Source organism: Megachile rotundata, chromosome 13 (assembly GCF_050947335.1).
Source record: "Megachile rotundata isolate GNS110a chromosome 13, iyMegRotu1, whole genome shotgun sequence".
NCBI classification, from domain to species: Eukaryota; Metazoa; Arthropoda; class Insecta; order Hymenoptera; family Megachilidae; genus Megachile; species Megachile rotundata.
The window spans coordinates 4,914,821-4,927,725 of record NC_134995.1 but is presented as its reverse complement, the minus strand read 5'-3'; the positions used below and the strand labels follow the sequence as shown (position 1 = coordinate 4,927,725).

The 12,905-nt window shown below is 32.5% G+C and overlaps 1 protein-coding gene and 1 long non-coding RNA gene across 4 annotated transcripts; one reads left to right on the top strand and one right to left on the bottom strand.

Moving 5' to 3' along the window:
• Nucleotides 1-2,537: 2,537 nt before the first annotated feature.
• Nucleotides 2,538-4,558, top strand: LOC105661938 (uncharacterized). 2 transcript variants are annotated; one of them, XR_013040248.1, is made up of 4 exons: nt 2,538-3,236; nt 3,365-3,428; nt 3,509-3,564; nt 3,638-4,558. It is a non-coding gene; the product is annotated as an uncharacterized LOC105661938 (long non-coding RNA). The 2 variants fall into 2 exon arrangements; XR_001095250.2 differs by having other exon boundaries at nt 2,538-3,428.
• Nucleotides 4,559-9,656: 5,098 nt separating this feature from the next.
• Nucleotides 9,657-11,229, bottom strand: ato (atonal). Of its 2 annotated transcripts, XM_012280785.2 has the most exons (2): nt 11,069-11,229; nt 9,657-10,994 (listed from the first exon to the last, which is right to left on the bottom strand). In XM_012280785.2, exon 2 carries the CDS (start codon nt 10,989-10,991, stop codon nt 10,188-10,190), a length of 804 nt encoding a protein of 267 aa, XP_012136175.1. In that variant the 5' UTR covers nt 10,992-10,994; nt 11,069-11,229; the 3' UTR covers nt 9,657-10,187. The 2 variants fall into 2 exon arrangements, with proteins under 2 accessions (XP_012136175.1, XP_003701376.1); XM_003701328.3 differs by having other exon boundaries at nt 9,657-11,229.
• Between the last annotated feature and the right edge of the window lie 1,676 nt (nt 11,230-12,905).

The following is a 12,905-nucleotide window of genomic DNA, read 5'->3' as shown; positions in this document are numbered from 1 at the left end:
TTCATTGTCTTATGTTATAATTGATTCGTATGGAAATGTAACTAAATGTTATTTATATTGTAATTGATCTCAGTAAATTGTGTTTACTGAAATAATTTTACACTCTGTAACTCCCATATCCTACTATCATCTATACGCTTTTAGAATAGTCCTTTTTTTCTTCACTTTCTTTCCTAATAGTTTTAGCACATTATAATTACATTCTTTATGTTCAATTGAGATTGTAGAATATTCTAATTATTACAGAAAAGTAAAATTCAAAATATTTTGAAGACAAATGCATTTTCTATTTTTCGGGTTCTGTTATTGGTTGCTAAATGGCAATGGCGGTTTTCTAAAGTTTCGCCATCAAGACATAAATAATAGCATAACTAATTATTATAAAATCAAAGCATTCCGCGGATAATTAATATTGCTGATGTAATTTTAAGCATATTATTGTCAATTAAGCTAATAAAATCAGTATTATTTTAATTTTTTTTTTAATAAAACGCGTGGCGCCATCTCTCCGGCGAACAGGATGAACTACACACTTTTGAAACTGTAGTTTCATTAGTTCTAACCTTCTACAGCTAGATGACGCCACGCATATCGTTTCGATAGAGTTTGTCTCCCTATATTTTAATAATTGATAAATAATAATTTTACAAAATAACTAATTTTATTGAAATTGATTCTAAATTGATTTTGATACGTGTTCTTGAATTCAGGTTTGATAACAGAATGAATAGCGAATGACTTTGCTTTTAAAATAAAATTAAATATGATCAAACGACGATAGCTTTAAACATTAATCATTTGTTCACAAGTACAAATACAATGCTTCATGATCAACGACTTCGATAACAGAACTCTCCTTGATCGACAACTCTGATGATCACCACATTTTCGAAAAATTCAAATAACACTAATTTTATTGGTTTAATTTAATATAATACGCATAAAATTACACCAGAGTGCGAGATAAATTATTTTCGGAATGTTTTAACTTTACAAAACCATTATCAATTTTAAACAATTCTTAGGCTAATTAAGGATTCCGTCTCACACGCTATCGTATAGCCGTAGAAGGTTATAATTAATGAAACTACAGTTTCAAAAGTATGTAGTTCGCCCTATTCACCGGAGAGATGGCGCCACTTATTCCATTTTTGTAAAAATTCAATTAATATTGATTTTATTAATTAATATGCTATATATTTATTATACATTTATTAATATTGCTTTTATACTGTTTGAAATATATTCCCAGGGTCCGAACATGCACACTATACTGTGTCTCGTCGGTAATATAGAGAACAACATTCGAACGATAAAAATTGTTCATTCGAGTCAGAAACTGTTTTCACAGACGTTTCCTTTTGAAAGAAAGGAGCTTATTTGCAAAATTTGACCAGAATCGGAACGTGACGGTATTCCGAAGTTTTTCTGGAAACAATAAGGAAAAAGTACAATATAGAAAGCGCGTTGATAAATTAATAAATTATACAACGAATGGCGAATTAGAAAACTATTTAACGAAACTGAATGTGTTTAAGCGACTGGTTGCACTGTGCTGCTATATGGTGGTGCACCCTTGGAATCAATCCGATACAGGATGTCCCATATAGCTAGGTCGTATTATATTTTCATAACTATTTAAGATAAAAAAGTGGATTGTACATATTTTTGTAATCCTTCGTAAAAATTTGTGAATGATATTATAATCTAATGCACAACATTAAATTAGTTTACTTCTTTTTAATTAAAACAACGTTCTTACAAAGTGCCTTGTTGCTGCGCAGTATCAAATTAATAAATTGCAACAAAATGAGATATTATATAAGTTTTAACCTATCCTGTTAACGATATAATGTTGGTAATAGACCTAATTTAACATTTCAAAAATCTGTTAAAAAAGTTCCTTTTAAAATACAAATTTTTTGATTATATTTTTCAAAGTTTAAGGTATATTAAGAACATTCTTTAAAAAACAGAAAAAGAACCAATTCAATGTTATGTTAGGTTAGGTATAGTCATTTTTTAACATAGACCATTCAAAAATTACACAGTATTGAATAATTTTTTAATTATATTTTAATAAAAATTTTAAAATGCATACAAGTAATATACTCTATTCATAATAATTTATTTAAAAATTTAGCAGAGTATATTTTACACTAACGATTTTTAGGTTATTCAAAGTAAGAAACAAACAAACCTAATGTCTTGTGTTATGTATATTAAAATTGCACATTACTTCAAATAATATTTTAATCAAAATTTTTAATCAAACAACAATATTTTTGAATGAGAAATAACTTATACAGTCAAATAAATTTCATCTGGAATAAAAATTTATTTATGAAATTGAAATAATGAAGACTTTAAAATTTTGTAATTATTCAAAAGTAACAGGTGGAATCAAATTTAATTAATATAAATTTTTTTTTTAAATTCGCAAAAGAAAAAATTTCTATCAATTTCATTCGAAATTTGTGTCAAAAGACAATGAATAATTTCAAAATTATTTCAAAAGACATGAAATAATGCTGAACTCAAAAATATATTACCAACCTTATATTTTAATAGAGACCCTAAAAATTGTGCACTAATTTTCTGCCACGTGTGTCCATATTTATAAAGCTTAGACGTATTCTGATTGAATAGGTGAATATTTAATTTAACAACCAGCAAATCATTAGTATAGTTTAGTCTAATTACGTTTGCAGCGTAGTTAAAAAGGAAAAGGTAAAGTACTCATTTCTATAAGAACATTCACCACCTTGAAAACTTAAATATAGGCGTATCGTGCAGCTAAAGAGTAAGAGTAAACAAAAGGAAGGGTCGGGCCAAGTATCGCCGCTGTTTGATTAAATGAAATTAATGCCCCTGGGGCAGTGGTTCGAGTGGCCAGCAGAAACTAAGAGTAAGCTCGTGTCGCGTGTGTCGAACGCTGCCCCTTTCTTTTCCTTTTCCCCCTTTTTAACTTTCCCATCCGGTTTTCTGTGAACCCCCGTATCCACTTCGAACTTCGTACGACCCTTTCACGTGTTTTCAAACCCGTGATACCTCTTTCAAACGCGAAAACCTTTCGATCGTATTAAGCGGATTTCATTCGATCACGAAACGGCCGAACAAACAAATCGGTTGGACGAACGCGTTTCGTACACGATTGTGTACGGTCGTCATTGTGCCGCCGTGCCATCGAAGAATAGAACTACCTTGGGAAGAGTTTTGATTTATAACGAGTTAGGGTTGGTTTAGATCCAAGAATATTAGATAGAAGAACAATTTTTATTTTTCGCATTTCTTGTTAACGCTCCTATCTTGAATCTACGTAATCCAAGTTTCTTCATGTCATTCTTTCATTTTACTTTTATAGCTCCTCATACATCTACAAATCATAAGAATAATACATATATTATAAAGTTTATGAAGTTACGAAGGTAACAGTATAATTAACTTTAAATTAATATTTTTAAAACACCGTGAGCTTGAGTGAAATCTATGAAAAAATTTTCTCTAGGTGCAGCAACTCCTTTATTAACATAACCTAAGAAGAGTAAATACACTATCCGAAAGGTAATTTCTAAATCTGGAACATAAACGTAACCCAGTCGATAGCTTTGCTCTTATTCCACCGTTCTGATCACAGGTAGGAGATCTTTTACCGATTTACGACTTGGATGGTGAGCTCGCAGGATCATCGAGTCCCTCACGATGGGCGGTCGTGTTTTTCGTTGCATTCACCAGGATCGACCACACCATCTACCTGCGTTTATAATCCGAAAGCATTCGCGAGAGCACGCACCAAGGCTTGAAACATTAAAAAGATACTGTATCGACACCTTTGAAGAACACGCCAGAAAGGTTTCCGTGAGGTCCTTCTTTTGGAATCACCGTGTTTAGCGGATTTCCGGTGAACCTATGAATTAAATGGCACGCACCAGTGAAACTATTAAAAGTTTAAACGATGCATACATTCTTGATATATTAACTGTAACATTTATGTAACTTCACACTTTATACACTTTATAAATGTAAACACACATATTTATACACATTGTTACACGTAACAATGAGGTTATATTATAACGATAAAGTTCTTCTAATATTAGCTGTAACATTTTTTTGTTCTATTATGTAAAAGTACTTTTATTTTGACACTTTATAAATGTACACTTGTATAACTGTAAAGTTATATTATAACTATAAAGCTATGATACAGTAAGGTTATATTAGAACAATAAGGTTACATTATAGCATAACAAGGCGAAATTAGTAAAATATGTAATAGGTTGGCAAATGCAAAATTTGTTTTATTTTTATGTTGGTATCATGAATGAATGTCAATCTGTATGCAATTTTAAGGGAAAGGATATAGGACATATTCTAAATTTTTAATAATTGAACAAAATAAAATCTAAAAGTAATAAAAACCTTCATAAATTACAATAGATATTATGATTGATAAAATGGGAGTATCAGTATGCACACTTGGATATTTATACAAAATAATAGAAATGATAACAAAAGTATTAGGTAACATTGTTGTTGACAGTAACTTTGTACAGTAGTAAACCTAGATAACATCTATTTAACTTTTGTTCATTTTATTTATTGAGTCAGTTAATTTTATTTATTAACTATGTGCATATGAAACATTTTCCATAATTATTATTAAAAACAACTTCTCCATTTAAATAAACCTTACTTACTAACAGTTTCTTAAATAAATAAAATTCTTAAACCAATTTACAGGTTGTGATGGAACAATACGTAGGAGTATCTAAATACTTTGCAATAAAATAGTATTAAACAATATCATTTTATGTACTCCCTTCCTGTCGGTTTCGATTAATTTTCCCTTTTTGGTAGTTTCCTCGTTTGTTTTCTCTTATTTTTTATTTACATTCTAAATTCACATGCGCACCTTTCCTCCTTTTTTTAGGTCGATGAATATTTTGATTCAACCGAGTTGAGAAGGCCGGTCTGCTGAATAAATCATGCAACCGCAGCTTTAAAGTTGAACGTATGGACTGAATTGCGTGAGTTTGTCACGTGAATGAGTTGAGACGAATATCGCTGACAGAACACGATTGATTTATATCCACCGGTTTAAGCTCGGAGTAATTTCGGCATAGTGAATTGCATAAGTAGCCGCCATGCGCTTCTTTCTGCGCGCTTGTAATTTTTACAGTCGTATTTCTGTTTTTATTTTGTCAAAATTAGAGTATGTTGATAAATATTACTATTATTATATAAATAATTCGTAAATACTAACACTGAAGTTACCAAAGGTCGAATTTCTTTACAAGTTATTTATTTTAAGTTACAAAATTTTTTCGTGTTGTTTCATTGACGTCTGTGTTAGTTTTCATTAAAATAAACAATCAATGTGTACGTAAATTTGTGTCTTATTATTTATATATTTATTTTTCAATTTCAATATATATTTTAAATTAAGTGTGCATTATGCACCGATAAAAATATTGATCACACTCACCTTATTACTGAATGTTATAGCTGAAACAATTAAATAGTGAAAATTGCATTGACACTCTATAAAGAATTCGTACAATTCTCAGTCTAGTTAATGATATGTTTGATTCTAGGTGCAGGGAAAATTTATAAACAATATCAGTAACAACGATAGTAATGGCAATTATAATGATTATAACAGTAATAGCAATCATAGTATAATATGGACAATAGTAAGAATGATAATGGCGGTAGCGACGAAGACAATTACATAACTGCAACAGCAACATGAAACTGACAACAATAGCAACAGCAATGTGGACAATAACAAGCATAATAATGATGGTAGCAACGATAACATTAATATTAACAATCCTGATGTCTATAACAATGATAATTACAACAACAAAATAACCGTAACGTTAACAACTACGATAACAATGAGATTAACGATAACAATAGTAATATGGATAATAGCAAAAATAATAATCGCGGTAGTAACGATAACAATGATAATAAAGACTACAATATCATGATGATGAGGATAGTAATTACGATGACAACGATAATGACGACAATAGCAACAATAGTAACAACCATAATAACGATAATATAGATAATAGCAGTAGTAACAATAATAACAGTAGCAATAGCAATTATAATGACGACAATGACAATAGTAATAACGGCAACAACAACATGATAATAACGACAATGAAAATAAAAATAACGGCAACAACAACATGATAGTGACAATAACAGCGATAATAACATAGGATAAGTATCTATCAGAGTCACACAATAAGATCGGTTAAAAGTTAAAATCGATCCCGATACGAAGAAGAAGGCACAGGTTCGTAAGTAACCAAGATGCTCCTCCACCGACAAATTTCAACCGGCAGATTATATTTATCGCCTGATCCCAGTCGGCAGATTACATTATTCCGATGCTTAATGCGTTACGCCTCTGTGTATCGTTTCTGATGGTGGATCGAAGGGTCGTATGTGGTAGCGGCTACAAAATATTCGCCAGGCTTTCGAGATCTCTGCGCTAAATGTGCTCAAATAAAGCAATCTCCACGATCAGACAACGACAATGCGGCGGCATTTGTCTTTTATCCTCCACTTTTTTACCCCTTCCATTTCCTGATTTCACTGTACCCAACCCCTTCGAGTATTTTGATGACAGTGGCCACTGGTCACTGCCGGCGGGTCCGAGCTTCCTCTTCTTTGTCAAGGCGAACCCTCCTGACAACGCGAAGGTGGTAGTCCGCCGGAGAATTAATTGCTTCAAACAATATTTACGTTCTCTCGTCTATGAGATTCTTTCCTTTCTTTCCTTCCACAGTTTTATCCTTTTGTTCTGTTCTTTCTTTTATTACCGGCCAACCGATCCATGGTCCTCGGAACGAAAACGAAGATGTCGCGAGATTTTTATCGAATTCGCAAAGATTCTCGTGTCCTACCTTCTTTAAGGGTATTATCTCTGGGAACGCGGAGAGACGCGATAGAGACTGCCACGCGACAGTCAGTGGAATTTTTGTTGCCGTCTAATTAAATTGTTTAGCTTCGAAATTTCAGTTCGTTGATGATCAGGAATTTTTTAATCTATTAGACAAAAATGAGATAAAGGGAATGATGATAAATCGATTAATATTTATTTTATAGCAATTATTATATTCGTTATTGCTTTTAGACTCTCCTAAGTGTAGTATTGTCTCAATAAGGATCGAAAAAAGGTCATCATTGTTTAGAAGCTTCTCAAAGTTCTTCCGAGTCAGGGTATTCTTGCGTATCCTTTACCTTTTGTGTAAAGAATAAGGGTTGTTTGTTCGCTCATCTTCGGTAAATATTGCACAACCGGGTTTAACACGCGATGCCGTGTTAAATATTTACTGTAACCATGCAGCGCTAATCGCGAGAGAATAGAAGCAAAATTTTCTTCTTTTCTCATCTTGATCATACTAATCATAGCTTGTGCAGCGCTAAAAAAAGCTACAAGGTTTATTTGGTACTGCATTTTTATATTTACGTTCTTATATTTCATAGAAAGATGTTATATTTGTTGGCTATAAGCTTTTGCTATATTATTTTTTAACTTGTTGTGTGATCAAGAATAAGCATTTTAAAAAAGTAAAAATTTTAGTAACAGAAAAACTTTGAAAATATAAATTAGCGCCATTTTTTTAGTTTATGGTGCTAATAATTTAATCTAGTAAATATTAGAAGCAAATATTAGCAAACAATATTTACAATGCTTTTACAATGCAAAACTAGTAATTTTGGTTTAACATTTTTTCTGATACTTTGATATTCCAAAAATTCATTTGCACATCTTATATTCTACAGACATAAGTTAATTATTTTTGTTACTTCTTTTAGGACTAGGTTAAATTGATTTTTGTACTTCCTTATATATTACATATGCACATATTTTATAGAAGTTTTATGAAGTAATTATACGGACATAATTCATCGTGTTAGGGTTCACACTCCTCACTAGCCATCTGCATAAAAATATGGCGTCTCGTAATTATCATCCTTTAATTACTTTTACGTGTCTTAAATGAACTAAACAGGAAGATTTTTATTTCTTCATTTATTTATATTTAAAATGAAGTATTTTTGTGCTAATAACTAGGATTCAAATCCTCGACTTTATGCATATTTCGAAAACTGAGAATTTTCTAACATGATATATTAAAAAGGAATATTCATACATATTTCCTTTTTTGGAATATATTTTTCAGAGCTAGTCGAGAAAAATAATAGAATGAACTTGTTATAAGTTTTAACTTGTTATTCAAGGTACTTGATACTATGTGTAAAAATTTTTGTATGAACAGGATTGTGCATCTTTTGTTTTAGATACTGTATAATGAATATAATGTATGAGCATAATTGTATATTAATTTTGTACATCAATCTGAGTTATTACATCAATCGAGGACTTTTGTTATAAATAATGATTCATTAGTTATTGTGATTTCGTTAATTACTCGTGTATTTTGAAAATTATTAAATTCTGGCATTAATTTATAGTTAAATCCTTTTATCCTTCGATTGCCTCTTACACGTTATTTTCTTTATCATAAAATTTCCAAGAAAGAAAAAAACAAAAATTTCCATACTTTAATTTTAAACCTCGCCATTTTGTTTTTGTTCTGAACTGAAATCATTTCTAGCAATAAGATAAATTATATTAATTTCTAATTTTTTAAATATTAGTATAATTATGTATACTAATTATTGACACGTTTGATTTTAGTAAGAATTCATAAAAAATATATATTGAATATCACTTTTCAAGTTAATATTTATTTTTTAATCTAATACCGTGATGAACTGAAGCGTTTGGTTAATTTTTTCAATTCGCATAATTAATAAAAACACAATGAGTCGATGTTTTTTACTATTTAATATTTGTGTGTGTAATACTTGAATTTTATGTAGAATTCTATACTTACTTTGGAAAATATTTGATTTTTTATTTCAAAGTTCATCCCTTCTTACACATATCTTATTTATTCATTTTCCTTCTAATAACTTTTGTTTTATTTACCCTCAATTTAAGAGTAAATGGCCATTGTAAATTTGCTGTTAATTCTGACAAAAACTATTTTGGATGTATAAAAGCTGTATCCTTTCATATTTATTCTTCACAAACAATCGTGTGATGAAATGTTGTGATAAGACTTTGTGATGAAACACAAAGCTTCTCGTAAAAGTTGTAACCAGTTACTAATTACATTTTTATTTGTAACGAAAGAAAGTATGATTCGGTGGCAATAGCGAAGAATCGAAGGAGAACCGGGTCGAAAGAAAGAGAAAGAAGGAAGAGTCATCGTCGAAGAAAGGAGGCTGCAGGTTCTCAAATTGCAATGAAACCGGGCACCGACGCGTCGCGTGGGTTTCGTATGACGACCAGACCACCGATGACGATGCTGTTTTTCTTTCGCCCCGAATATACTTCATCCCTTATGATCTAACTTCGCATTTGACAGAACATCGCGACATGAACCTGATTAAACAATTAGGCAATTTCATTTCGTAACAGAACGTTCAAGCTTGGTCAAATAGAAGTCAATAGAAGAATAGAATTCTTCTTTAGTTGAAAGAAAAGAACGCATGTTTTCAATAGGCAGGAGAAGGATACAACTTCAAGAATTTATAAAATAATTATATTTCTCAACACATGTTTCAGTCTCAAAGAAGAGCGCATTAATAAATTATAGGTACCTGACTTCATTCATCTTATAATACAACGCTACATTAAAAACTTACTAGTTATAATACTACTATTTTACAAAATTTACAAAGTTCCTATTATTTACAAGCATCTCGTAAATACATTAGTTCAAGATTGTCTCTGTATCACATCGTACGATAAATATTACTTCGATAATAATACAAGGTAATTATGTTTAAATAAAGAAGATAGGAAAAGACAAGCTAACGGTAAAAGCAACTTGTTTGGAATGAAAGCATATTTCTGTATAACTAATATCTGCAACTAAGTAATACGTTCGGTCGCAAACACAACATTCCATAAACAATATTAATCGCAGATTATCGATACGTTCAACGAAAAATTCTCTCTGCACAAACAAAAATACCTTTTTCATTAATTTCACTAACGTCTTTACATCTTTCATTAATCTCACTTCCGTCTCTGCAAATCTTTCCATAGTGACAAAAATATATTTTTCGTACGAAAATAATTCTCATTGTAACAAATCGTACAACGCGGTGATATAAGACTGTGCCATTTGAAGAGTTTCGTACTTGGACAGTTGTCTATCGTTGCCCAAAGAGGGAAGATAAGCTCTCAATCTATCGAACGCTTTGTTCAAATTCTGCATTCTTCTTCGTTCCCTGGCGTTTGCCGCCAGTCTGCGTTTCCTAACGATCGTCGAGTTAACGTATTTACCTCTTCTTCTGACCGCATTACCGGTCCCATGCATTCCAGAACCAACATGATCTGGACTGTCGCTCATTTCAGCGTCGTCCTCGCTGTCAGCGTCGACGATTCTGTCCGAGAAACTACTGGAATTGCTGATGACACTGCCTCGACACGACTGCGCCTTCTCGTGTTCCGTTTCCGTTTCAACGTCGCCGGTCCCATCGGTATCCGCGTCCATGCTGTTTACTTCCTCTGTCAGATCCACCATGTTCATACCGTGCTTCGTTTCGGTACTCATCTGATTCCTCTTCGCGGTGTACCTTTTGTTCAAGTCCTCCGCAGAGCCTAGCAGGCGATAAGTAACTGAGGTGCTTATCGTATCGGGTTCGGATGATATGGATAGGGTCGTAACAGGACTAACCGATCGCAGACTTGCGGTTGGACTTGGCGTGTGCCAGCCGTCACTGTGATTACCATCGTAGACGATGCACTGGGGTACCGTGATTGTGCTTACCGGAGGGAGATCGGTTTTGTTCTTCGAATAGGAATAACTCGGTAAGTCCAGATACGTGCAGGATACGACATCGTCTTCTCTAGGCGGGAACATGTATCCATAGCGAAACATCTCCTGCAATTCCATCGCACCAAAATTGAAAATACGTTCACTCGTGAACTTGGCTAGGACTGTGAGCTCCTTGATACCTTCACTTTTCCACTGTGTTGTCACGGAATCACGGTTGTTCAACGATAAACTTCGGATTAATCAAGCTTCAACGTAGTCTTCTCGCGTAAAACAGTGGGTTGCTGGTTCGCGGTATAGAAATGGTTCTCTTCAAATTCTGTACACGCATACCGACTCGGCCGTCGGGGTGATTCTGAACTCGGCAGGCACACTGCCAGGGAATTTATGCGTTTTCGGAGCGAGGCACCCTCGTGCAGCACGTGCCGCACGACCAATGAAAACTCCTCGAATAACCCCACCACTTTTACCATGAAGTAGGGCCAACCAGCTCTGAGTATGCGAACGGCTAGTGCAACAGGTGGCATCGGCGCCTCCAACCTACACGATCATGTACAAAACCGTGCAACCATAACGTAGGCCCTTTCGACTTGCGCATGTACATGTGTGTATGGACATGTACGAGTTGTGTTCGATGCACATTATGCGCACCTATATGTTCCACATTTAACGTGGGTAGAAGTTTCCCCAACCGTAACGCGCGAACTACCTGTTGTTGGATATACCTCTTCGGTAATTCGGCGTTCGAGATAATATTTAAAAATGGGTGTCTAAGAGGGTGAAGACTAACGTTCGAAGGAATAACCGATGGGAATTGGTAGGAGTTGATAGTAGGACTTGATGGGAGTTGCTAACTGCGGCGACAGTTTATTGATTATGTAATAATGGTGGGTTCGAGGTTTAGCATTCTAGGGTGAAACGATCAACGTTCAATGAGTGGTTTTTTAGGGAACTTCGTTATTTCTTGTTACTTTAATTTGTTTGCTACTATAGTTTCTTATAATCATCTTTTTTAAATATATACAGTATAATTTTTAAGTAGAAATTGCTTTTGGACACTCAACATAAGTAAGCTTAATAATAAATTGCATAAGAATAATACTTTACAATATACCTTTCGTAACAAATGTAACTTGTTATTTAGAAAATTATAAGCATTACGAATACAACAATGCTTCACATTAATGATACACTTCCACGTGTACATAGTTTAAAGTAATGTGATTAATTGAACTTAATACCATTGTTTTTTGTCTATAACAAAGTATGTTACATAGTTATTGATAGATTTCGTCTTTCATTTACATATTTACCGACATATTGCGGTGTTTAATGTTATGTCCTTGTTCCATATTAGGTTTATTTGCTCTATGTATATAAATGATAGATATATTAGTGTTAACGCTAATATATTTCAAAAATACCTGCTATAATAATTGATTAAATAATCATTCGTGTCACATTCATGACGCAAACTACAGTTCGAATGTGACTCATATTTTTATCTCAGTCGAATTTTGAGTTCACTTCTAATTATAAGTCGTATCATCAACGGTCGCTAAATGCAAAATCTGTCTTATACTTTAATCTTCTTTGTTATTCTTAATATTGCATTCAATAATGAGTTAACCAATGACACAGCTATACGTTAACATTAAATTCGTCGGTGTATAATACACATTTATTTAAAAATTTAAAATGAAGTCGTGATATAAATAAAGAAATAGTGAAGCATAAATTAATGTACAAAATAATTTTTCATCCTGATGCAAAGATATATAGATTTCAAGAAATTTGCCTTAACAAACTGTAACTTAAAGTAAGATTCATAAAGGTCATTTGGTCTTTTGGTAGTTAAAATGTTAATAGCTCTGATTAATAATTCTGGTTTTCCTACGGAAAATGTACCTTAGATATAATGTATACATATAATAACTTTGATGGAAGATGTCTCTTAGATATTGATGTTTACATATTTTTAAAGATTTTGTAATTTGAGGATGGTTCAGAATTTGAAGA

Bases quoted from the DNA above. Each gene is read 5' to 3' on its own strand.
- ato (XM_003701328.3), bottom strand. From the start codon at position 11,006: ATGGAATTGCAGGAGATGTTTCGCTATGGATACATGTTCCCGCCTAGA.